Genomic DNA, 24940 nt, shown 5'->3' on the forward strand with positions numbered 1-24940 from the left:
CAGCTTTCTGAGTTTTGCTTTTAGGGGCTGAAGATTTGACGTGCAGCTGCCATGTCTTTGGCGTGATGGGGGGACTCTGTGAGTGGCCGTAAGGCTCGTGTTCGCAAAATTTCTAAGTAATAAAAGCAGAAAAGCTCGTACAGGTGATTTTACCTCAGGCGAGTGTATACGACGAGGGCGTGTGTGTGGATTTTAAAGCACCACCTAGACACACACACCATCCTCGCACTTCCTGTCTGGGTGGAACACCTGTGTCCAGGTACGACACACCTGCCAGTGTTGGGCCCACTCCAGTCAGCGCTGGCTTGCCCTGCGCCCGTCTCTCTCAGCAGAGGTCTTTCTGGAAAGACTATTATGCGCAGTCAGGGAACGGTGTTTTTAAGCCGCAGAAGCCAGCTTGAGTCTAACTAATTATTAGTTCATTTGCAGGCGCCCTAAGTAGGTCGGAGCTCATTGGTCTCACAGGAGTATTTCTTTCCCTAATCTTCACAAAGTGCGGATCTCATCCACGCAGGGATGCCGCCTGCTCAGGGGCTGCGTGAAGGGTCGCGGCGCGGTGTGAGAAGGCGAGGAGGACCTGCCTGGCGCCCGGACCTCAGCGGGCAGCGCCCCCCCACCCCCACCTGGCAGTCAGGGTGACAAGCCCGAGGGGGGAGGGCGGCGCCTCCAGGGCTGCACTCTGGCTGAGAAGGCCCCCCGAGGCCGAGGGTTCACAGCCCCTGCGCTGGCGTGCGGGCCCTTCCCGCCCACAGCCCGCGTCCTGCCCGTTGGCGAATATGGTGACTACCATCCTGTCCGCCCCCTTGAGTGAAAGGCAGGGACGAGGGGGAAAGCGGTAGACCCGCGCTGTGACGCGCGCAGGGGCAGGAGGCGCCCAGGCTCGCGCGTGCGCACGGGGCCCTCGGGAGGAGGTGACCGCCCGACTGCCCTGCGCCGCAGCTCCGACTTTTCCCGGACTCTGCACGCCCGCTGTCCCCGGGCCGGGCCCTGAGGCCGCTGGGGGCTCGCCAGGAGGTTTCGCCAGGAGCGTAGGGCGGGGGACGCGGGGACCAAGGCCCATCGCCCGGGGGCGCTCCCGGTGCCAGCCGCCCCCTGCGGCCGCGGCCGGAAGGCTCCGCCCGGTCACCCCCTTCCTCCTCGCCCCTGCACTTTCCCGCGCCACGTCGCATTCCGGGGTCGCCTCTCCGAGCCTCACGGGCAGGGCAGCCGTCGTCACGCCCTCCCTGCGCAATGCCATCTGTCACTCTCTGTCGCATGGGGCGGAGGAGAGCCTCGCTCACGCGGGGCTGCAGGGGACGCGCGCCCCCCTGCTACGCGGCCCGGTCCTCCCGAGTCCCCTGCTGGTCTTGGAAGGTGCGCTCGCAAGCGCGCCGCCTCAGCCAGGACTGCAGCCCTCCGGGGCGCAGCGCCAGGACGTGGGGACCCCGGCGCGTCCAGCGGGCGCGTCTCTCGCAGCGGCACTGGGACCCGGCTCAGCAGCAGCCAGGTGACGGAGCCGCCCGCACCGCCCGCACCGCCCCCTCCCACCCCTCGAGCCGAGGGCTCACCGTGGCAGCATCGCCTTGGCGACCGTGACCGTGTACTCTTCACGGACCGCACAGGGGGGCGGGGTGGGAGCGGGGGACACTCGCACCCTCCGCACTACCAGTGCGGGCCACTGACTCGGTGTTTGCCGCACACGGCAGGCATGCGACATGGGCACATTACTGTGACGCTCGTGCAGCTATACACGTCACCTGCTGCGCTGTACGTCACGCACACGATATCCGGGTCACCCCGCGCTCCGCCTCATGCGTGGGAGCAGCGCCGCGGGTCGCCCCCGGAAGAGCTGTGGGGGGCCCTCCTGCCCCATGGAGGTCCCCGCCTGGCGGTTTTGAGTGGCAGCGCCCGCTCAGGGTTGCAGGGTAAGAAGCCCTCTCCATCCGCCGCCCTTGCTGAGGCCGGTCGAAGTCCACCGAGCCATGACGGGGACAGACATGGTTGCTGTCCCTGCTGGCTGACTCCACCTATCCCCACCAGAAGCACTGGACACGCTCTCTACCAGGCCCCACAGAGGGTCCTCCCAGGACCTGGGGACAGCGCCCATCTACAGCCCCGTGTCACCTGGTTCCCAAAATATATAAAGAGCTTATAATTCACCAACCGCAGCAGGCACTCCCCCAGACTGGCCTGTGGCTCATGCGGGGACCCCCGGCATCGCTCCCCACTGGCAAGGCGCAGCCAGACAAGGACGGCCAACACCAAGGAAAGCGGGGACCCAAGGGCTGGCGGGTGGCACCGCTGCGTGGCCCAGCGACTTTGCTCCCAAGATCAATAAAATCACACACCCACCCGAATTCTGCACGTGACGTTCGTGACACAACCCAAGTGCCCGCGGACGGGCGATGGACCAACAAAATGCGGCGGTAGCCTCCCGTCTAAACAGCAGTGAGACTGGGGTGGAGCCACCGGGCCACACCTCCGGGCCACACCTCCGGCGTGGTTCAGGTAGGTCTCACGCCATGTGACCTTCACAACAATAAAAACATCTTCAGGGAAGAGCAGACGCCTCCTACAGGTGCTGAGGGACGGACGGGTTTTCAGAAGGTGGAGACCCTGCAGACTGGTGACCGCTCCATGACAAAGGCTCTCAGTGTCATTTAAAAGCAAGAAAGAGGGAAAAAACAAATAATAAACGCAACTAGAACCAAACTACTTAAACCACAGCATTTGGCATCCATAAGCCATTCCGGAAATGCAGGCTTCCACGTACAGGTGGTTTAAAACCTCATAAAACATATAACGGCTTCGAACTATACAGTTTATTCAATTTAACAGAAAGTCTATTTTAAACTTTCATGGGAATTAGAAAAACAATCACTGGGTAGTAATTCAAGACATGTGATTTTTAAAAAGTGAAAACTTTAAACTTTATTCCAGTTTTTCATTTAAAGTCTCAGATGACATCTTCCCAATATGTACAAATCTGTGAATAAATAACATGACAGAAATGCCTTCAGTTCCCAGGCTTTGGGTCACAGAGTTCAGGACATTCATCTTCTCTATAAGGATTTAAGTCTCAGCCCATTTCACATTTGTCTCTTACTTTTCCTGTTAAACCTTAGCTCTTCTTAAGTAGACATGCTGAGTTCATTCACTGTTTTTCTCAGGAAGGATGTGTGTGATCCAGTAATTAAAGAAAGCGGAGATTACTCTGGCATGGTCTGTAAAGCAAAAACAAAACCGAACAAAACAAAACATCGATTATTTCGTAGATATTACCCTCTGGGCCCAAAGTGACCCTGAAATAAGCTAATAACACATAAGCCTGGTGTGACGGGGATATCGGTAGAGGACCATACGCCACATAACATGTGGCAAAAAAGGCGGATGCGCTCTCAGCGTCTGTGGTTTACTCGGGAACCAGCCCTCGAGGCTTATGAGACCCAAGACGGACGCAGAATATGATGGCGTAATGTCACGCGCCTCACCCGAGCACAGGGAAAACCACACGCAAGCTGAAATGAGTCAGGAGCAAAGTCTAGGCGGAACATGAGCAAACTAGCAAGAGCGGAGCGCGGAATTCTGCGTGAGTGACGCTGGGACAACAGGGCATTCAAATTTCCCACGCCCCACACCTGGCCGGCAGCACCTGCCTGGTTCCCACGCCCCGCACCTGGCCGGCAGCACCTGCCTGGTTCCCACGCTTCACACCTGCTCAGCAGCACCTGCCTGGTTCCCATGCCCCGCACCTGGCCGGCAGCACCTGCCTGGTTCCCATGCTTCACACCTGCTCAGCAGCACCTGCCTGGTTCCCACGCTTCACACCTGCTCAGCAGCACCTGCCTGGTTCCCATGCCCCACACCTGCTCAGCAGCACCTGCCTGGTTCCCATGCTTCACACCTGGTCAGCAGCACCTGCCTTGTTCTCACTCCCACACCTGTCCTGCCAGCAGACTGCACTGGAGGCCGCGACTGTCACCCCAGTCTGAACAGCGGCCAGGGGCCCACTGGGTGCCGTCGGACCCTGTACTCGGAGCCTTCAGTAACCACCACGTCCCTCAGAAGTGCCGACTCATGTGGCCTGGGGCTGGCCCGCCAGTCCCGGGCACCCCCGCATGGACACACTGTCCAGTGCTGCAAGGAGAACCCCTCTTGCCACACTCTGCGTAGCTGCATCCCGCAGCAGGACCTGCGGCCGTGGGGCAGGCATCCTCTGTGACTTCATCAAGGACGCCACAGGACAGCACCAGGCACAGGCCAGTGAGGTCATCAGCACCAGGGCAGCTCCTGGGCGCCCCAAGCCCAGTCCCTGTTTGCCCTAGAGGCCGAGGGACTTACCGCCTGGTGCCCACCTGCCAATCACACCGCTTCATTTGCCATCAGCGCTCTAAGTGTCTTCAGCTAGACAGAGAGAGGTTTGGCAGGTGAAAAGCAGGCATGGCTCCTGCTCCGAGATTCCCTCGAGTAACCTGCAGAATGCCTTCCTTAGGCTGGAAGCGAGTCCCTTTGCAGCGGGCTCAGGCGTCCCTCCCCGCACGGTAAGGCGCAGGCACCGCGGCTCGCCCAGACCGGCTCCCTGACAGTGTCCGGAGCTCTGTGGCCTCCGTGTTCCCGCCCGCGCGTTCTCAGCCACCGGCGGGACCACCCGCGGGGCCGCGGAGACAGCACGGGCGGCTCCGCGGCTCGTCCCGACTGGGCCGCGACTGGAACACGCGGAACGCGGCCTCATCCACCCTTTCTGACCCCACGGCCTGACGCCACGTGTGGAGGCCGCCACACGGGCTGCCCGCCAGCCGCAGGAGGGGGAGGGGGGCGGACGGGCCCCTCACTTCCTCGCGTGTTAACGAGGCGACGGCTCACGCGTCTGCCCGTTGGGTAGCGCGTGCGTTTCGCGGGACGTTTTCACAGCAAGGCCCAGGAAGCGCCCCCCACCCCCACCCCGGGGCCCCGTGTGCCCCGTCCCGTCTGGTTCCCGGGCGTACGCACCGGGCGGCATGGCGCAGCGCCGTGCGAACTCGTCCAGGCTGAGCTGCAGCGGGCCGGGGTCCTGCAGCAGCAGCAGCGTCTTCATGCGATGCAGGCTGAGCACGTCCGAGGGCGCCACGCTGCCGGCCTGCAGGCTTCGCAGCAGCTCTTCGCTGGCGGCCGCAAGGGCCGAGTCCGGGCGCCTGGAGCCACCTACGCAAAGGCAGGGCTGCTTAGCAACGCTGCGCAAAGGCAGGGCCGCTTAGCAACGCGTCGCATCCTTACCCGCGTAAAGGAAAGGGACGCTCCCGTCCCTTAGTTTCTACTGAGGTGGCGGTCCCCGGCCTTTGTGGCACCAGGGACTGGTGTTCCTACGAGACTCTGACGCCCGATGACCGGAGGTGGAGCGGAGGCGCTGACGCCATTGCTGGCCCACATGTCCCACCTTGTAAACCAGCCTCCAAGCGCGAGGTGCAACTGGAAGCTGTGACGGGGTGGACGGGACAAGGACCCGAGCTGAGCGCACGGGGGCCGGGCCCTCCCAACACCGAGGGGCAGCGGGGAGAGGGACGGGCGCCACGGTGGCGCCGGGTCGCGCCTGCCCACTGCGGCCGGGCGCTGCAGGCTGCACGCCTGCATTAATCCTGCTCGGGTCACAGAGCTCTCCCAATCTGTGACTATGGCCTTTATCAGCCGCTAAACACCTCCAAGTCTCCCCTCCTCACACAGCGGACCGCCGGCCGCACCCTCACCTGCGGCGGCAGGTGCAGACCGCCCGTCTTTCCTCCCCCTCCTCCACGCTGGTTCTGCCCGGGCCTGTCTCCACGAATCAGCTTCCGTGCTGAATCTAATCTGCTGCACAGACTCACCTGTGAGTTCTTAATTTCAGTGAGTGCATTTTCCAGGCCTAGAATTTCCATTTCATTATCTTAGTAGATTCAAGTTATCTGGCGAAGTTCTCCACTTTCTCCTGTCTTGGAAGATCTTAATCACAGCTGTCGGAACGCCGTCTGACGACCCCCCACTGTGGCATGCTCCTCCTGCTTTCCTCATGGTTTTGGTCACGTGGCCCTGGCCCCTGGTGCCCTTTCTGAACGAATGTCAGCAGCTGGGCAGTCCTGGCTAACGGTCCTTCCCTCTGGACAGCGGCCCCCTTGCTTCTGCGTGGCAGATGGACGGGGAGGGCACCTGACCCACTCGGGGGCCATGCTGACTGTGGGGCCTGTGTGTCTGGCATGTGACCGTCTGCCTCGGGCCCACCCAGGCTCTGGGCGTGGCCCCGTGTGCTGCACCGGGGTTCGGCTCAAGACCACCAGAAAGTCCACCGCGGACTTGGCCTCAGAATCCGGCCGTGGTTCTGAAGGGGAGATGGCGGCCCCGCCGTGTCCCCGCCCTGTCCCACCAGAGCCGCCAGCCTCCGCCCCTGCGTCCCTCTAGACTCGTGGGGCTGCCAGGCCAGGGCCCGGCGGCCCCTCCCCGCACCCCACACGACGCCCCCACTGGAAGGGGCCCCCCCGGAGGGGCGGCCGACGCAGCCGGGGCTCACGTCGTGGTCCCACTGCCCTGAGGTCTGTCGTCTCAGGAGCTTCTCAGCTGCCCTCGGTCTTAGCTCTTCCTGCGGGGGGCCCTGCCACAAGCCCTGCTGTCCCACGCAGACCCCCGGGGCCCACTTCTGTTCCGCAGCGCCATTAACCACGTCTTCCCCTCAGTGCTATTCGGATATTAAGTATGTTTTCAACGTGTTGATGCAAACGCTGATGAACCAGCCAGAGGGAGGGGCAAGGTCGTCTGTGACCTCCCCGCTGGCTGGACTGATCAAGGAGTCATGGCTGAGACTGGTCCCTGGTCTCCCCGACTGTCACACAGCCCGTGTCTCAGTGTTGGTCACAGGAACACTGTAGCCTGCTGGCTCTGGTGTACTAAGCCGCCACGTTCCCCTGACCTCCTAGATGTCCTGCTCGCCTCTGTCGTGTGTGACAGGGCTGGCTCTGAGCCAGCACCTGCCTCCTCCGCAGGTGGGCCGCCAGGGAGGCTCCGCGCAAACTGCGGTCGCCGCCCGTGAGAGTAAAGCGCTTTCGTCTCCGTCTCCCACGTCTGGGCGGATCGTTCCTCAGATGCTTGTTGAAGGGTGAAGGGTTTAGAGTCGGTGCGTTACAGGTGGGGAAGTCAAGTAAACGTGTCCCGGACTGGAGATGGCTCTTCCCGCCGCTGTCAGCCGGAGAGTGAGCCGGAGCCCAGAGGACGACCTCCGGCGAGGCCGGCCCCAACGCGCTCCACATCGGCTGCCAGGGGGACGAGGGCGGCGCCCCGGGCAAGTGCCAGGCAGACCTTTGGTGAGAGGAACTTAAATATTCTGACTTTTGCCGTAGAACTAATGATTTCTTATGAATATTGAATATTTTAATGTTTTACCTTTCAAATATTTAAATATTTCACTGTGCTTGCTTATTTTCCCAAATAAGTGGATGCCATGATTCAGAATAAAAACAGAAAGAAACATACCATCATAAAAATAGATTTCTTGTGTTGACTTCAGAAAGTTTAGCAGACCATCTGCCTTTTCACGGGTGCCGGGACCAGCTTCCTCGCCGGCGCCGTCCTGCCTGGCGTCCCCGGGGGCCCCAGGGCCGGCGTCCTCCGGGCTGGCGTCGGGGACCTCCGCATCGCTTTGGGGCGCCGCCTCCTGCTCGCTGCTGCCCCCCGCAGGCTGGTACGTGAAGTCGACGCGGGGGGCTCCGGCCGGCACGCCCGCCTCTCTCTTCTTCCGAATCCGCTGCTTCTTTTTCAGTTTCCTCTTCTTATTTGCGCTCATAGCGGGGCCCTCTGTGGGCCATGACCGCGGTCTTCCTGGTAAGAGATTCTGCTGTTTCTCAAATCCTGCTTGCCCCACGTGGACATGATCGGGACTTTTAAGGCTTTTCTTTGATTTGGGCTTTCTAATTCTTCTTCTCTTTGGTGGATCCTCAGGATCTGGGCCTATAAAAACGAAGATTCAGATACAACAATTTCCCCGTGTAACGGAACCAGAACAAACATGTTAGGCTCAATGCATTTCCCATTAGAATCCTAGTTTGAGTAGAAAAAGAATTTCAGAATGTTTACTTAGGTGAATCTGCACTGCGTCCCCAGCACTGCACTGCCAGGGCTCTGGGGCTTCCCAGAGAGACCGCTGCGGGCCTGCGTGTCCGCGGGGGGCCGGCGCGCGCAGACACACGCTGACAGGCACGCCCACGTGCGGGTTAAGGACGCCGGCGCTGAGGGCGGGGCCTGGACTCCGAGGCCGCCCCCACCACCACCACCGACCAGCCGGCGGCCCTAACGCCCGCACGGGCCTCAGTCCCCAAGCTGTGAAGTGGGGACCTGCCTGCCTCAGCTCATAGTCTGGGTGAGAGTCGGGGTCGGGGCAGCATGCTCGGCCACCATGGCTCAACTCTGAGCCCGGCGGTGCCAGCACTGTGGACCTCCACGTCCACTGCACGGACCGAGCTGGCTGCGGCCACTCTGCCCTGCCCGCTCGGGGCGTGCTCCTGTATTCACTGCCTGACGCAGAGGGTCTGGTGGCCGGCTCCCGACAGCACAAGGTCCAAACCTGCTCGTGGCCCGGTCTGGCTTCCCAGAACTTGCCAGTAGGTTCTGGCAGATAGTAAGGAGGAGAGTCAGTAATGTGACAGCCCGCAGATGTCACTATCCCCACGCGGGCGTGCACAGGGCCAGCCCCGGGCTCAGTCGGGTGGCCTGAGACCAGGACCGGAGGAGAGGGGCACGATCGAGCGGTGCCCGGGGCGTCGAGGGACAAGCAGAGCCCCAGGGAACGGCTCGGACACCCTCGGCATGTTCTTTCCCTTGATGGCCCTGCCCCTCCAACTCGAGGGCCTTTTCCAAGGGAAAGTATCACGTGCTAATTGCCGTGACTTCCTCGCAGGCCCAGAACAGAGGTGCGCCTCCTCCAGGAAGCTGCCAGGCCCTGCTCCGCTCCTCGCTGCCCAGTGGCTCATCTCTTCGGGCCCTCCAGCTCGAGGCTGGCAAGAGAGAAGCTTCCGGAGCCTCTATCAGGGACCAGAGGTTTGACTGTTTATGGTCGGAGCGGCACACTGGTTTTGAAAGGGTGCTGTCTTCCCAACATACCTTTCAGACATGCTAATTTTAAAAATACCACGATTCGTCAAACTTCTCTCCGCTACTTTTTGGCACCTGCATTCCGATGAACTGCCGTAGAAACAGAGACCAGAATAGCTGGTCTCCAGGCTCTCGCGCTTCCCACAGCTGCACCACGTCACGTTAACATAAGCTCTGCATTTCAGAGGAACGAGGAGCCTCATTCTTGATCCAGAGCCTGGGCTACTCACGCACGTGACGGCTCCCCTCAGCCACAGGCATCCTGTGGGTGCTACCTGCAAAGTCGTAACTGACATTTAACGTGGATCTAACCACCACGTGAAGGTCACTTGTTAAAATGTAATGATATCAGATGCTTCAAATGTAACAACCGGCTGCCTAAAATTCAGGACCTGATCTAGCATGGGCCACACGCATTCAGCACGGTACGGCCCGGGCACGCAGACGCGGGCGGACAGACGGGGGCCTGCTGGGCACGCGCTGCAGCGCGGCTCCGGCTCCGGGCCCGGGCACTTGGCTGTCAGCAGCGCTATGACATGCAGACGGCACGTGGGGAGCGGGGTGCGCCTGAGGTGTGCAGCCGGAGGGGGGGCAGCCTCCAGAGATGACGAAGACTCCAGAGAAGGCGCTGAGACCCGCCGTCCCAGCGCGGCCACCCTGCCGTGGGGAGCGTGGTGGGCTGGCCGCCCGAGCACCCCAGCGGGACCCGGGCCAGCACGGAGGTCCGCCTGGCTCTGCAGCCTCAGTGAACTCTGAGCAGCCTGTACCCCAACGTTAAAGATGTCACCGGTCCTCACGCTACTGGGCACGCTGGGCAGAGGCAGAGAGCTTGGCGGTGCCCACTGCCGCAAGGCACCTTTGCCTCCCGACGGAAGCACCTCAAGATCAAGACCAAGACCGCTGAGGAGGGTGTCCGCAGCACTCCAGCCTCCTGTCCTGCCTGGACTGCAGGCGCCACAGTCACCCGCCGAGGGGTCCGCGGGCTGGAGGCCCCTTGCACCTCGCCCTCCCAGATGTCACCGAAGGCGACAGTCACACCTGGGCCCACGGTCACCATGTCTTCTGCCCTCTGTAACTGACGGGGTCAGGTCCCCTCAGTGCCTCCTCCACTCTGCCCCGAGTTAGCAATGGTCCCCACTGCTGAGACTCCTGGGGGGCCGGCCCTGCACGCTCCGTGTGCATCCCACCCCCCACTGGCCGCCCCGTGTTGCGATGCCATGCCCCCCAAACTGCTGCCTGAACTCGCGTCTCCATGTCCCATGTCCCGCGAGCCCTGCCCCCGCGCCCCACTGTCCGGTCCAGTGGCCACCGGCCCGGCCGAGTGGCTGGGACGGCACACGACCTGCCCCTTCCACACCTGGGGCGGTTCCCAGCTCCCTCTGCTCTCCCCGACTCACGAGCTCTATGACGTCCTGACGGCCTCCGTGTGGCCCTGCCATCCGGATGGTGGCCTACGAGGCACAGGCTGTGGGTGCACCTTGCAGTCCCAGGGCCGGCCCTGTCCTGCAGACAGCTCAGCGCTTACCCACACGAGCCAGCGGCCTCACCCGGCTCCCACTGAAGGCTGGTGCGGCCTGGACACCTGGGTGTCCCGGGGACAATCTGAAGCCTGAGGCGGTGGGAAGGTCCAGGGAAACAACGGTGATAAGACCCGCAACGAAGCTAGGGGCTGAGCATCCCGTCAGCCAAAGCAAAAAGAGCATGTGCACAGCGCACCTCGCACCCAGACCCGCAGACCCGTCCCCGCGCCCGGGGCACCCTGCAGCACTGGCTCCAGGGGGACTTTTCACCCGCACGTTTATGGACACATTGGCGATGTACAGTGAGCGAGGAGCCAGGTTTCAAATGACAGTCTTAGAAACACAAGCTAAGAAACACGTCTTGCACGTTACCTTACCCATGTGACTGGCCCACGGCCAAGGGGGACACACAGTGAGACGCCGGGGCGCTTCCGCGCGGGGTTCTTAGGCTCTGACTCGGCACAGAGTCAGCTCCTACGGAAGCCGGTGGCTGAGGGGCCTGGGCCCTGTGACGCTGGCCATCCCCGCCGCGCCCGACGGCATGGCGGCCGGTGCGCAGCCACAAACCCCGGGCGCCGGGCCCGCTGCCCGGGGGTCCACGCGCGGGGGGCGCTTCCCAACATCTGTTCCCTGTTCCCGCCAGTCACCGCCTGCATCCCCAGGTCCCTGCACTGCACTCGTGAGGTGACCGTGACAGGTACTTCTTGAGGACAAACACTGCTTGCTGTCCTGGCCACCCCGCCGGGATTCAGACGTCACTGGGACAGATGATGTGACTTCACACAAGGCAGGGCTCCCACCGCTGTGACAGGACACTGAGCACGTGGCGTTCCTGCTGACGAGGCCGTCAGCATGTCCACGGTGCCCCCAGGGGGATGTGCACGGGCGTTCTGTCCCAACAGCCAAAGGCCTACGGGTCACCTGAGAACGACGCCCACAGCAGGTCAGGCAGAGAGCTGCTCGGGAGCCTCGGGCTGGACCGCACCCAGGGAGCCGGCTCCCATGTAGGCTTCGATTCCGGGGTTCACACGACTCCACCCCACCCACTCCCGGCCACCTCCAAGCCTAAGGGATTCCCGGTCTGCACCAGCCAGACGGACGCCCGCAGCATGCAAGCACGACAGGGCCCGCGCCTGTCTGCCTCGACCGCTGAGCACGTCCCGCAGCCCGGAACGAGGCCGGCGCCATGGCTCATGAGCCCTGGGCCAGGCGGCAGGACCAGGAAGGCAGGGCAGGCGGACAGCAGGGCCAGGGGCACGCGCCTCGCGAGGCTCGCCGCCTCCTGGGGTCTGAGCACCAGGCCTGCTGCCCGCCAGGGGGAGGGCGTGGGGCCGCGAGCCACTGCGTCTGGGCCTCCGTGGCCGGTGCCCACTCGGCCACTCTCACTGTCCCTCAGGTCGGAGAGCAGGAGGACGACACCAGCACACAGTGGTCATCGGCACTTTCTCCAACGCTTTCATTTACACGGCCCTGAAATGGCCACTTGCTGGGTAAACTCACGACGGGAAGAGAGTCAGACGAACGGGGTGTGAGAGCGGCCAGCTGCCATGCGTCCGGACGCGGGCTCCACGTCCACCGCCCAGCCTGGGTCTGGTTGGTAAGTTATTCAAAGCGCCTCTGAAAAACGGGGTGGGTGGCTCAGGGACACTAGGAAACTGAACTCACAGGCATGGAAGGAACCGCTGGAGAGCCCGGACTTAGCCCTGGCTGCTGGACAGCGGCCGACGCGGGAAGGTCGTGGAGGGAGGCCCCAGACCCCTGCTGGACGGCGCCCTGGCTGGGAAGGTCTGGGGTGGGGGTCCCCAGACTCCGCCCACTGTGGAAAGACCTGCGTGTGGGAAACAAGGTTTTCGGCCCTGGGCAGGACCCAGGCCGCCCGAGAACTGCTCTGGGTGACACAGTTCTCCTGAAGGCTGCTCTTGACGGACAAGTGGGCCTGTTCAGTTGTTTACTGCCTGGCACATGGGCTCTTAACAAGCATGTGCCACGTGGCCAAGAGCCATCCGTCACACCTGGGGCCACACCTGCAAGCCCGCTGCCCCGCAGGTGTGCAGAGCGCCAAGCTCAGCCCCAGGCCCTCTCTGCTCTAGCCCCCAAGTTCCTGTCACGGCTTCTTTGCTTACCTGTGGGCCGCCGGCAGAGCTGGGGGCAGTGGGCAGGGGCAGGACCCAGACGACAGGTCAGGGCAGAAAAAAACGAGTCAGAATGGACAGTGTGGGGTGGTCGCATCACACTAACCGAGTGGCCTGTCCCACGCCCTGCTCTGAGCCCCGAACTCCCATCTCTTCTCAGAGGGGATGGCCGGGCCCACCCCCACCCGGACCATCATCCGTCCCTGACCACGGCCTCTAAAAAGAAGACAGCGCACAGAGGTCCCCAACACTGGCTGCTCCCAGCAACCAGGTAAGAGAGGAAGAAACAAATGAACAGAACGGTTTCGCCTCACGAACCAGTGATAGAAGTGTAGCTCGTAATAACGTTGCAGTCAGTTATAACAGTTGCCAATGAGGGCCCAGGTTACCGCCGACTCTAAGTGGAATGAGTCCTCACCAGACCCATCCCAGCTGCCCTCCTGGAGGAGGCGGCCAGGGGCCCTCGGAACAGTGGGAGCGGCAGGCAGGGCTTCCGCAGCACAGGCTCCTGGACACACAGCTGTTAGGAGATGTGCTCGTCTGGCGGCGCCACCGTCGTCCCCAGTCCTGTGAGGACATCGCTCTCACTCCAGCTTGGTCCCTACGGAGCAGGCTGGGAAGTGGTGCGTGGGCACAGGGCAGACTGACGGTCCCTCGGCAGGGACCCGGACGCAGACCTGCCCCACGGCGGCCTCACAGAGCCACCTGCGCGGCAGTGAGGGAGCCGATGCGCCTTTCACTGATACACTGAGAACACAATGAAGCACGTTCAGCAAAGTAATTTATCTTCATAAGAGCAGAGTTCAATCTTCTATTACATAAGCTATTTATCTAATAATTACATTCTAAAGATTTTCAACCGGGCTTGAAGAGATGAATATATTACCCCCTAGCCCTCCCGTCTTTGGTTTCACGGTTTCTGACCCTTTAATTAGGGAGCCAGAAGATCAGTGTGCTGGAAAAGCACAGCTTCCCAACATCCGAGCTCATTCGGGTTCAGACCACAGAGCCTTAGTTTATACTTGTTAGAAATCGTCTGCGGAAAATTTATCTGAACATCCCACATTCCTTTACGGAAGCCGGGCCGATGACTTGCGAGGGGAATGAACTGCACTTCACTGCTCTGGGGACAAGCTCGGTGCGGGGACGAGCATCCACACCGCCGCGCCTCGCACACGCCGCCTCCCTTCACTCACCCGACGTCGACAACAATTGTGACCGTTCTATTTTCCCACAAAAGAGATGCAAAATAAGTCGTTTCCGTGAATATGAAATTGGCATACAATCTCACAAACTTTGGAAAAATTGAAAAATTAAGAAGTTTTAACAAATCAAGACAATTGCTGTGAACGTGCTGACGTTTGACACCAAACTTCCGCCGACACATTAACAAATAAAGCTAAAATCCCATTCCAGCTCGACTCTCCACACGGCCTAAACATTTTCCCCTGTGACTGCAAGTTCTCTAGATCATTCCTAGTGACTGCGAAGCACGGCGCAGTCCAGTGCGTGGCTGTGAAGTGACATGCTCACCACCCCCTAACCACACATTTAGAGGAAGTTAATTTACAATACCGGAGACCTGGGAAGCCACGCTTCGCCTGGAAGATGGCACCTCCCTCCCGCCCGCCGCGGTCTGACTTATTACCTCCCGCGTCATCGCTGCTGGAGGAGTTCTCGGAGGTGGTGCGGCTGGGTGGCTCCGGTGGACAGGGAATGCAGCCCCCAGGAGGCAAACTCACGGTGTAGAGCCGCCGCCCGGGCGGGGCCTCCGAGGGGCCACCTGCAGGAGAAGACGGGGAACCACAGGGATGGGTCAATGCGGCACGGGTGGTCAGCTGCGCCCCCTGCCTCCAGCCACACTCACAGGGCTCAGTCGAACCCAGACGCTGTTACAAACACTGACTTTAATACACCTAGCGTTTTGCCAGGAGAGCGAGTCAGCTACATATCCAGCCAGGAAAAACAACGGCCTATGATTATTTAAGTTAAGTTACTCACTATGTGAATGTCTAGATTTTTATAATATGATGCAAAAACATAACTCATTCATGAGGAGGAAGCAGGAAGTAAAACTACTTCACGAAACATACCCCTCATTATCACAAAATGAGATCATGCTACACATTTTATTCTACATTCGTCATACACAATTTGTATGTTATATAATATCATTCAACGTGAACATGGCATAAAATATCGAGACACATTTAAGTCTAGCCTTTTGATGGCTACGTAATAATCCGAGTAATCGGCAGCCATAATTTGCCTCTCCTAAGTGTGCGCTGTCACGAAAAGCTGCTGTGGCCGCCCCTGTTGTATGCGACCACACACCTGCCCCTCAGTCCCCGGATAAACTCCTGGAGACGAATGGGCGGCCGCCTCGCCGGCTTTTCTGATGCTGTCCACAGGGCGTGTAAGGCCGCTGCCCTCTTCCTATTTTGGATTGAAAGATGTCAAAGCAAACCTTGCATGAGAAACACAAGCGGATACCCCAGCTAGTCTGTCACAGAAAAATGACTGTTTTTTAAAACAACAAGGACTGAACGAAGTCACTAATGAATACAGATAGGAGACATTTGATGTCAAGATGTTTAACGGTGAAACGACTGGAAATGTTTTCAAATCCTCTGCCACCGATATATCTCACTTTCCTGAGGGTAAGATGCAAGAGTTCTAGTTCTTGACTGAATCTGGCCCACTCCAGCCGGTTAGTCCCCATGTCACCGTGCTGGAACCAAGCGGGGGAGGGGCTGCTTCCACGTGGACTACCCCGGATCCGGAAAACACCCTGATCAAGATCGTTCTCCACAGAGCAGGTTTGGAAGGTTTTACTCAGCTAACTCCTTCTCATTAAGCTGAACAACTAGAATCAGCCCCCTCACTAGCTACCTGCCCGGCCGGGGGCCTGGAAGCGCGCGGAGTCCGGCAGCGGGGGGGACGGGCGCACCCTGAGGGCTCAGATGCAATCTGCTGGGGTGACGTCGAGACGGGGCTTTAGACGACGAGCCATAGTCCTGTCGCAGGGAGGACGCAAGCAAAGCAGTGTGGGGCCCTGCAGCCCCATGCCGCCCGCTGAGAGAGGTTCCCGGGTCATCAGTAGCAGGTCCCAGCTCTGATCCTCTGTCTTGTCTCCCCAGAAGGAAGGGCCGCTGCCACCCGCGCCCGTGCACAAGTCAGACGTCGCCACCTGCACAGGGGCGTGGCCTCACTGCCCCGTCCAGCGCCCGCCTCTCTCGGTTCCTTCCATTTTTGCGCCTTTTATTCTCTTCGCGAGGGTCTGTGGGTGTGAACATACCTTTGAGAGGGGTCTATTCGTTCACCGTTTCGGTCACACGCTCGGGGGCACACGGGACCAGTCGGCGTCATTTCCTCCAGGGCCTCTGCTGTTTATTCAGACCACAGTCGCACGCTGTTCCTGCCTCGCTCTTTAACGGACCCAGGAGCGAACCCGGCACCCTGCCTCTAGCCTTGTCACGTCACGATACATCTGGATGCTCCTCCAGTGACTTGACAAATGCAGCCTCCTAAGGGATGAATGCGTCTGATGACTTCATTTGGCCAGTGTCCTACTAATGGAAATTCAGACGTGCCGATCTCTCTTATTCTGGATGAGGCTGTAACGAATAGCCTTGAACATACCCTTCCTGCACAGGTGAGTTGCTGCAGGTGCGACCTGAGTCCCGGGGCGCACTCCTAACCTGGATGGGTGTCCTCAGGAGACCGTCCGGAGTGACACTCCGCACAGCCGTGCCTGGGTGCTTGCCCACCGTTCCCGACAGCGTCGACAAATCCTTGATCTATGACAATCTGCCACGCGGACGATGCGATCCCAGTACCCTTGTCTGTGCTGCTCTCGCTGTCGAAAGATCTGACGCATTTTTTTTTATGCTGACAGAGCCACCGTGTGACTTTTCTGCAAAATGCCTGTGACTCTCCTGCGCCGATTTCTCTTCCAAGTTGTGTCATTTTCTTATTAGCATATGAGCTTGTCACATATGAAGGAAACGAACCCTTGCAGCACCACGGTTGCCGTATCTTTTTCAGTTTACTATTTGCATTTCGACTTTGCTAGTTGTACTTTTTTTTTTTTTTTTGCTATGCAGAATTTTACGATTTATAAAGTATAATTACCCATCTTTTATTTTACATCTCTGGGTTGTGTCTGAAGCTCACTGTAGCGGGGGGGCCCGGCCGCGGGGCGCTGCCCCTCCACGCAGGCGCTGCGCCCCCCCCCCCCCCCCCCCCCGGCCCTTCCGCCCGCAGGCGGAAGCGGGAGACACACCGGGAGCGCGTCCTGGCGCGCGCAGCTCAAAGGGCCAGTGAGTGGGACAGAGCGACGGCAGCCGAGGGGTGGCCCGCGTCCTCCTCAGAGGCCTCGCCCGCAGCCGAGCACTGGGCCCGCGCACAGGGCGCCTGGACCGGCTGCAGCCGCGCTCCGGGGCGCGCCCGCCCCCCCCTTCCCCCCGGGCCCGCGCAGACCGGGACCTGGCAGCAGCCGCTGCCAGCAGCGGCGAGGCTCCGAGCCCGGGCTCTCTGGGCGGACAGGTGGTGCGACAGAATCTTCCGTGCCGTGCCGCCTCCCGCCCCTTACCTGTGGGTGGGGGGCTGCGCCCGCATCGCCCTTCCTCGGCGGCCGCCTTCTCGCCCTCGGCGGGGTTCTCGGAGGCCGGCGTGGACAGCGCCCTCGTTTCCTGGCCGCGTGGAACATGAGGGAAAAGTCTCTGCAGCACTTTCCCAACGAACACTGGAAGGCGAGCAGACGATCAGGAGAGGGGGGACGGAAGGGGGAGGGCGGAGGGGGAGGGGGCTAGGGGAAGGGCGGAGGGGGGAGGGGGGAGGGCGGAAGGGGGAGGGCGGTAGGTGAGGGACATGCCCTCGATGCCGAGGCCCTGGGAGCCAGGGCCCCTTGGTCACCAGCCTGCTGTGGGCGGGACACCTTAGGGCGACCACATAGCCCTAGACCCAGACCTGACACCAGCTCTAGGGAGGCCCCAGTACCCAAATGCCCGTTTCTGCCCGACTCAAACTCCCTCAGCCGAAGCCCACCCTGACTCTGGAAGCAGAGATGTCTCAGGGGGGACCGTGATCAAGGGTAGGCCTGGGCCCGGGCTGCCCCCAGCTGGCGGGCCCAGCTCTGGGTTCTGGGCCCCCTCGTCATAAAAAGGGGGGCGGGCTGGGGCTGAGAACACCATCTCAGCAAGCACTCCTGGCCAGGGGCAAGGCCCGCTCTCCCTGTCCCGGCTTCAGGGGTGTCCCTTACTGCCTCTCATCCTGAAACTCTGGTGCCCCTCAGGAAGCAGTTGCCAGGACAAAGAAAGCAGGGGAGTGGACGCTTAACGCTTAACGCCAGGGCAACTTTAGAAAACAAACACAATTACCACGTGGGTGGCCGGTGGGCAGCCAGGGCTGGGGCGCGAGATGCCACCAAGGCAACGCAGACAGGTACCAATCGAGACATTGTCTCCTTGTCGCAGGCAATGAAGTTATGTTTACACAGCTTTCAGAGAAGACTGCCTAAACTTGCCATTTCAATTTGAAGACACAGCCAAATAAAAACAAATTTTCAGTAAAGTGTTCTTTGGAAACCAGACACCTAGGAAGAACTGTAAATATGTAAACCTCAAAAGGAAACAGCTTGATTGCTGGTGGTGAATGAAGCTCTTCACTTCTCAAATTCTCGATGCAGTTACTTGATTTAAAATCTAACAGGTATGAAAAAGGAAGGTTTGCTCCATCGTTAAGAGCAGTGTGACTGCTGCTCTGCCCCTGGGGACAAGCCCTGCCACACTCCTGGGTCCTGAGGTGAAGGCGCACCCTGGGGGAGGGGCGCCGCTCCCTTCAGCTCACTTTGCAGCCCGAAAGCCTCTTGATGAGGGAAACTGGGAGTGCACGCCCTCTGAAAAGTCTCTGCCAGAAAAAGGAAATGGGATCTTTTTCTTCTATCACTTTCCCCTCCAAGAAAAGCAAAGGAAAATGGAAAACATTGGGGAGAAAACAAGCGCCTTGTGGCCTTGGAGGCCACTAAGTTACCCCAGGAAGTCACATTCCTTCCCGTAGAAAGTCCACCTGGATGGCAAAGGAAGACATGCTCCCCTCGGTATCTGTGTATATGATATACTTTACTTAAAATTGGGGTAAACTACCCATTTCTGTTACTAAATACGCACTGCACTTCTAGAGAGCTTTCTGGTAAAGGACGAGACTGGAGATGAAGTCCGTTCGTTTGTGATTCTGTAGCCAAATATTTCAAACCTTTTCTTCCCATCCCTACGAGCAAGAGTCTCGGAGGAGCTGTGGGGTTGTGGGGAATGAAATGAGCTCAAAACTGTATTTCAAGGGGCGATGTCAGCGCCGAGCGGCGAGACCCAGCCAACCCGCGCTCACCGGGAGCATGTGAAACCAAAGGCTGCGGCCACTGATGAATCACTTCCACGCGCGACTTCTGGCTACTGCATTTTGAGAGAAAAACGTGTAGAAGAAATAGGTGTGGTACACTCCTTTTTAGGGTTCTCAATTAACAGACTTAGGAATGGAAAAGTGATATTATCTAGAATTTGAAACAGGACTTGGCTTTTTGAAATCAGATTTAAAGAAAACACCACTACTTAAAATAAGACCAGAAACAAACATTAACAGAAAGTTCTACCACTGCCAACTGTAATGGTGTGCCCTGCTCAGCTCAGCCTGGAGGATCGAAGGCTCTTCCAAAACCTGCATGTAACCACGCACACAGGCACACGCACACACCCCAACTGCTCGTGGCTTTAAAGGTGACAGAGACGTGCCTGTCTCGGTCGGTGCCGGCCCAGCGCTTCCTTTCTGTGCCCGGACATCTGTGTATCTCGTTTCAGCAGCCACCTCAAATTCAAATTTTCTGAGGGTTACTGTATTTTTTAGAATGTGATATTTTGTATTTTCTCTTTTCCTGCCCCGAGCATCTGCCTGCCTAGCCATAGTTTTCTCAAAAATGATATTCAATATATATTTTTACATTTTATCACTTTAATGAGACACAGTATTTAACCTTGATCTATAATGTAAGAATAAATGAATAATGGATATTAGCGCTACACTCCATGAGAAAAGAAGTTTAGGATCGTATGCTAATTCAGTAAATGACAGTTGAATAATAGAATTATAAATGGAAAAATAATTGGTCAAGGTTTAAGCAAGAGTTGGCCAGCTTCCCGCAATATTAAAGAAAACTAGTACTCAGATGGGACATCACTGGAATTCTAGACCATGACCAGCTGATGTGGTCACCCCATCTCAGGAGCGGTTACACACTAAAAGGTCATTTTCTCCCCAAATTGTAACACTTAAAAAGAAGAAAAAGTATTCCGAACTCTGTCCAGAACTTTCCCTTGTAGAGTGTTGTAGTAGCACTTACTGTACCATTCACACGTACACAAAGAGACGCATACGCACATGCACGAGCACAGAGAAGCACACTCACAGACACACACGGAGAGCCTGTCCCACCGCCTCTGCCTCGGGAACGCGGGGGGTGCCACAGCCAGGGCTGTGCACACTGACCACGGGGCCCCCGAGAGCCCCGCTGGCAGAGGACAGGGCTCCGCCCGCTGGAGCCGAGGCCCAGGGCCAGGCCCGAGCTCATCTGAGGGCCTTGGAGGGCCAGGCGGCTCAGCTGCCGTATTCCTTACTGCCACACGCATGGCTCCCAGGAGGGGGCACCCAGAAGACCCAGCCTGGCTGTCCTGAGGGAAGGGGGTACTGCAGGGGCAAGTTATTCAAAAGTGGCTGGACACTCGGCCTACGGCACACACTCCTTTCACCGAGCAGCTACTGAGGGCCACAGTCACATGTCAGAGCCTCACCTAATGTCCCCAGGTAGGAAGGAAGCCACTGCACTACCCCTCAGGAAAGGGGCTCTTCATGGAATTCCCTCCGGCTAGGTCAGGGCTGCCTCCGTCGCAGAGGCTCACAGAGGCTCACCCAAGTCTGGCCCAAGAGACAGCCTCCAGAACTGGTGATAGCGTCCCAGTGTGGAATTGGGTGCATTTGAAAAAAAAATGTACCTCTTACTCAAGGAGTGTTGCTGCACAACACGCTCCCGGGTAACCCTGAAGTTTTGCTACAAGCTGTCACGGGGCAGCTGGCCACGTCACCTGGCACAGGCAGTCACTTTCAGCCTGACTGCCGACCGCCCGGGTTCACGCTTCCGTGATCTGTGCCAGAGCCGAGCTTGTCTGTGGGTTTCAGATGCGATCGGCATGGCCCCCGGGACGCAGTCGGGCCCCCAGCCCAAGGGACGGGCCTGGACGCCGTGCAGCAGCCCAGTGCCACAGAACGCTCCAGTGGGCTCGGGACACGCGCGATTAACACCTGCTGCACAGGTGAGCACTGCGTCGGAGGCCTCCACGTGGCCTACCTCGCGCGAGCGATGCCGCACTCACGTCCCCTCCACAGACGCACAGATGGCCCCGCTGTGCCCTCCTGCCACTCTGGGACCCGATGCTGCTGCTGCAGAGCGGCGAGACCGTGAGGACGAGGGATGCCGCCGCCCTGCCCACCTGCCACACGGCGCCCTGACTGTGCCACTCGACACAAGGCACGCAGTGACAACCGAGGACAGGGGACGCTCTGGTGTCACACTTCAACAACTTCTAAGCGCTTAGAAGCCTGTCCACCTGCAACCTCCCCGGAGCCTCGCCCAGCACGGGGGCCCTTCCCTGGCCTCGTTAAGAGACGTGTGACACCAGCATTTCGTTATTAGCCCACCCTTCCAGACACAACGTTCTCAAACGACCTGACTTTACTTGACTATGTCATTCCATTTCCAATAGAAAAAGGAGGCTGATTTCAGGAAGGATGCCTGTCTCCTGACCGGTGAAAACAACGCAAAGGTTTCATTCATCGTAATTCAGTTAACTGAGATAGGTTCTACAAAGTAGACCGGTGTATTACAGATGGCGTAGTAATTCCTTGCACAGGGAGGAGCATTTGATGTCAGGCTTAGAAGGGTCAGAGACACAGGACGGAGCAAGAGAAAGAACGCGCTGTAAAGCAAGGACAAGCCTGGGGTGAAGAGACGGGATCCCCCAGTCAAAATGCAGGGAAGCAGAAGGGGACTGGCCCGTCGCATGGAGATCCCTGTAACAGCCCCCACAGGCAGGCCCATCCCGAGACCCTCAGCATTTATTTGTCGAGCCTGCTGATCCTACACACAGCGGGGATATAAAAATGTAGTATGGGCTCTCACTAAAACCTCTCCATGTCCTTCCGGGGGCCTGATGGCGGACCGTGAGAACCTGCGTGATGCCTGCTGTTTACAGAGCTGATGGCAAAAGCCGTAACTCGGCGTCACCCGTGGCAAGGACACACAAGCATGCTTTCTAAAAAGGGAGCAACAGAGATGAGGCGACACTTACTCTTTCTCACAGTATGCCTTGCTGACAAATTAGCTTCCTTTTCTTATTTTAAGCAATTGATTATTAAGTATAGTTGCCACTTGGCCTGTCATTTCAAAGGGCAAAAACACAATCATCTGTTTTAAATGTAGAGGGGGCGGGCGGAGAGTCATGCTCCAAACTAATCCAAGTAACATGAGAGACACACCCGAAACCTCTTTTACCTGAAACCATAACACTCCTAGAAGACACAGGCGGTAAGCTCCTTGACGTTGGTCTTGACAACAATTTTTTGGATATGACACCCCAAGGCACAGGTAACAAAAGCAAAAATAAACAAGTGGGAGCACATTAAATAAAAAGCCTCTGCATAGCGAAGGAAACCATTGACGAAATGAAAAGGCGGCCTACTGAATGGGAGAAAATATTTGAAAATATTTGCAAGTCATATATCCGACAGGGTTAATATCCAAATACATGACATCGCACCTGTTAGAATAGCTGTCATCGATAAACAAACAAATGTGGGTGAGGATGTGGAGGAAAGGGAATCCTTGTGCACTGTTGCTGGGACTTGAATTGGTGCAGTCACTATAAACAGTACAGAGGTTCCTCCGAGAATTAAAAACAGAAGTACCTTATGACCCAGCTCCTGAGTATTTATCTGAATGAAATGAAAACACTACCTCAAAAAGATATAAGCACCTTATGTTCATTGCAGCATTATTTACAACAACCAAGACATGGAAACAACCAAAGTGTCCACAGATGGCGAACAGATAAAGAAAATGTGATTTTACACACACACAATGTAATGTTATTCAGTCATAAAAGAATAAAATCTTGGCATTTGTGACAGCGCTAATGGACCTAGAAGGCATTATGCTAAATGAAAAAAGTCAGAGGAAGACAAATAATGTATGGCCTAACTCATGTGTGAAATCTAAAAACAGAACAAGAAGACCCCCAAAAACAAACTCATGGACACAGAGAACAGACTAGTGTTCCCCAGAGGCAGTAGGAGAAATGGGTAAAGGTGGTGAAAAGGTACAAACACAAGTTAAAAAATAAATTCGCCCTGGGGATGTGACGGACAGCATGGGAATGAGTGAACATGCTGTGTGTGATTCAAAGGTGCTAAGGGGCTAGGTCTTGGTAGTTCTGGTCACTGTGTGAGGTGTGGATGCCGGGGCTCCCCGTGGCCCCACACTTCCGATGGTGATCAATGCGCAGTAAGTACATACATGTGTGAAGTCAGGGTGCTGCACACCTTAAACTTACACGGTGTTGTATGTCGTTTACATCTCAATGAAGCTGGGAAAAATAAAGCCTTCTCTGTTTTCATTTCAATGTTGATGATTACAAGGTAACGTGACGAGGAGAAGATACAGTTTGTGGGGCTTTACACGACATAGGGGCTTCCTGTATTTCTGGCGTTCAGTTTTAAGGCAGCGCCGGCAGCACCGCGGTAACCCTGCTCGGAGCTGGATAGAGATACTGTTCTCAAGGACTAAACACCAGTGTGTGCCTCGATTTGCACGCACGGCAGGTAAATGGTGTCATCTCCATTTTACAGACTGAGGCTCAGCCAGGATGCTGCCTCAGGTGTAGAGAGCGAGTCGCTACGCGCTGGAGGTGGGGGGGTCCCCGCGATCGGAGCGTCTGCAGGCCCGCGTTGGCGCGGGGGTCCCACAGGCCCCGGGCCCCGCCCGGCTCCCCAGCTCCCCGCAGCCCCCAGGTCGCCTACCGTGCCTCCGGGCGTCCGCCATGCGGGGCTCGCGACCCCCGCCCTCCGCCGGCCCGAGTTTCCCGCGCCGCTTCCGGATCCGCCCCCGCACGCGTGCCCAATCCGGATCCAGGGTCTCGGCCTCTGGGTGCCAATCAGCCGGGCCCGGCTCGGATTGGCTTTTAGGGGAGCCGTGGGCGCGGCCTCCGGGTGCGTTTGCTCCGCGCATGCTCAGAGGGAAGTAACTGACTCCCGGGTCTGCCGCGACCCCCGCGGAGGGGTCAGAGCGAGGGAGTTCGGGGTTGCGGGTCATGGGGAGGGAGAATCAGCGGGAGGACGTCTGGAGGAGAGGGTCACGGGGGTCAGGGGAAGGAGGGGTCAGCGGAGGCAGGGTTGTGTCCCTGATGGCCGCCCACGGTGCGGGCGCCGTTGGTCCCAGCGCCCCGCATCACAGAGGGACACGGGGTGGGTCAGGGGTGGGAGCAGTGGGAGGGGTCTGCTTGGCGCCCACCCGCGCCAGGCGGCCAAAGGTACCGCAGAAGTTGGGGCGAAGGGGGAAAGGAGACAGGGAGAAAGAGCCGGGGGACGGACCTCGGGAGTCGGCGCCCTCCGCTGTCGCTCTGACCCGGCGTCCTGCCCGCCGCAGTCCACCTGCGCCTTTCGCCTTCGCCGGGACCTTGGTTTGTCGTTGACCTCCCTCCCCCGCGGCGCTTGCCTTGGGAAGCGTGTTTCTGAGACGCTGTCTGCCGGGCACGTTGTAGATGCGGGGGCGGGGTGGGGGGGTGCTCTGTGAATGGCCCGAGGAGAGTTTGCAGTGAGATAGACCGCACGTCCCCTGGGGCTCTGGGATAGAAAGAGAGCGGGAAGGGTGTTCTGAGTGAGAGGTGGGGTGGCCTCAGGCTGGGTAACCTGAGTCAAGTCCGAAGCAGAGGGAGCAGGACTTGGTGATACGGAGTCAAAGAACCATTGAGTGGAAGCGCAAGCGAGAGCAGATGTTCCCGAGCCCCGCGAAGTGTCTGGGGAGCAGCGCCACCGCCAGCGTGACTGGAGCACAGTGCGTGGTGAGTAAGGCGAGAGTGACAGACATGCTCAGATGGAAGGGAGACTTCGGTGTCCGCGCCGGCC

The 24940-nt window shown here is 58.6% G+C and overlaps 1 protein-coding gene across 7 annotated transcripts; it reads right to left on the reverse strand.

Annotated features, from left to right (window-relative positions):
* Positions 1-2781: 2781 nt before the first annotated feature.
* ERICH1 (glutamate rich 1) lies at positions 2782-23926 on the reverse strand. Of its 7 annotated transcripts, none has more exons than XM_016143812.2 (7): positions 23837-23926; positions 17310-17462; positions 14364-14498; positions 7450-7923; positions 4969-5160; positions 4321-4383; positions 2782-3203 (listed from the first exon to the last, which is right to left on the reverse strand). In XM_016143812.2, the coding sequence occupies exons 1-6, from the start codon at positions 23856-23858 to the stop codon at positions 4370-4372; spliced, it is 990 nt and encodes a 329-aa protein (XP_015999298.2). In that variant the 5' UTR covers positions 23859-23926; the 3' UTR covers positions 2782-3203; positions 4321-4369. The 7 variants fall into 7 exon arrangements, 6 of the variants coding, with proteins under 6 accessions (XP_015999298.2, XP_015999295.2, XP_015999296.2 ...); XM_016143813.2 differs by having other exon boundaries at positions 3175-3203; positions 4335-4383; XM_016143809.2 differs by lacking the exon at positions 4321-4383.
* Positions 23927-24940: the final 1014 nt, after the last annotated feature.

Source organism: Rousettus aegyptiacus, unplaced genomic scaffold, assembly GCF_014176215.1.
Source record: "Rousettus aegyptiacus isolate mRouAeg1 unplaced genomic scaffold, mRouAeg1.p scaffold_m13_p_11, whole genome shotgun sequence".
Classification (NCBI taxonomy): Eukaryota; Metazoa; Chordata; class Mammalia; order Chiroptera; family Pteropodidae; genus Rousettus; species Rousettus aegyptiacus.

Coding starts and splice junctions, on each gene's coding strand:
- ERICH1 (XM_016143809.2), bottom strand. CDS start 23,858: ATGGCGGACGCCCGGAGGCACG. Junction 17,463..23,836: donor GGCGGACGCCCGGAGGCACG/GTAGGCGACCTG, acceptor CTCGCCTTCCAG/TGTTCGTTGGGAAAGTGCTG. Junction 3,204..4,968: donor GCGCTGCGCCATGCCGCCCG/GTGCGTACGCCC, acceptor TTTGCTTTACAG/ACCATGCCAGAGTAATCTCC.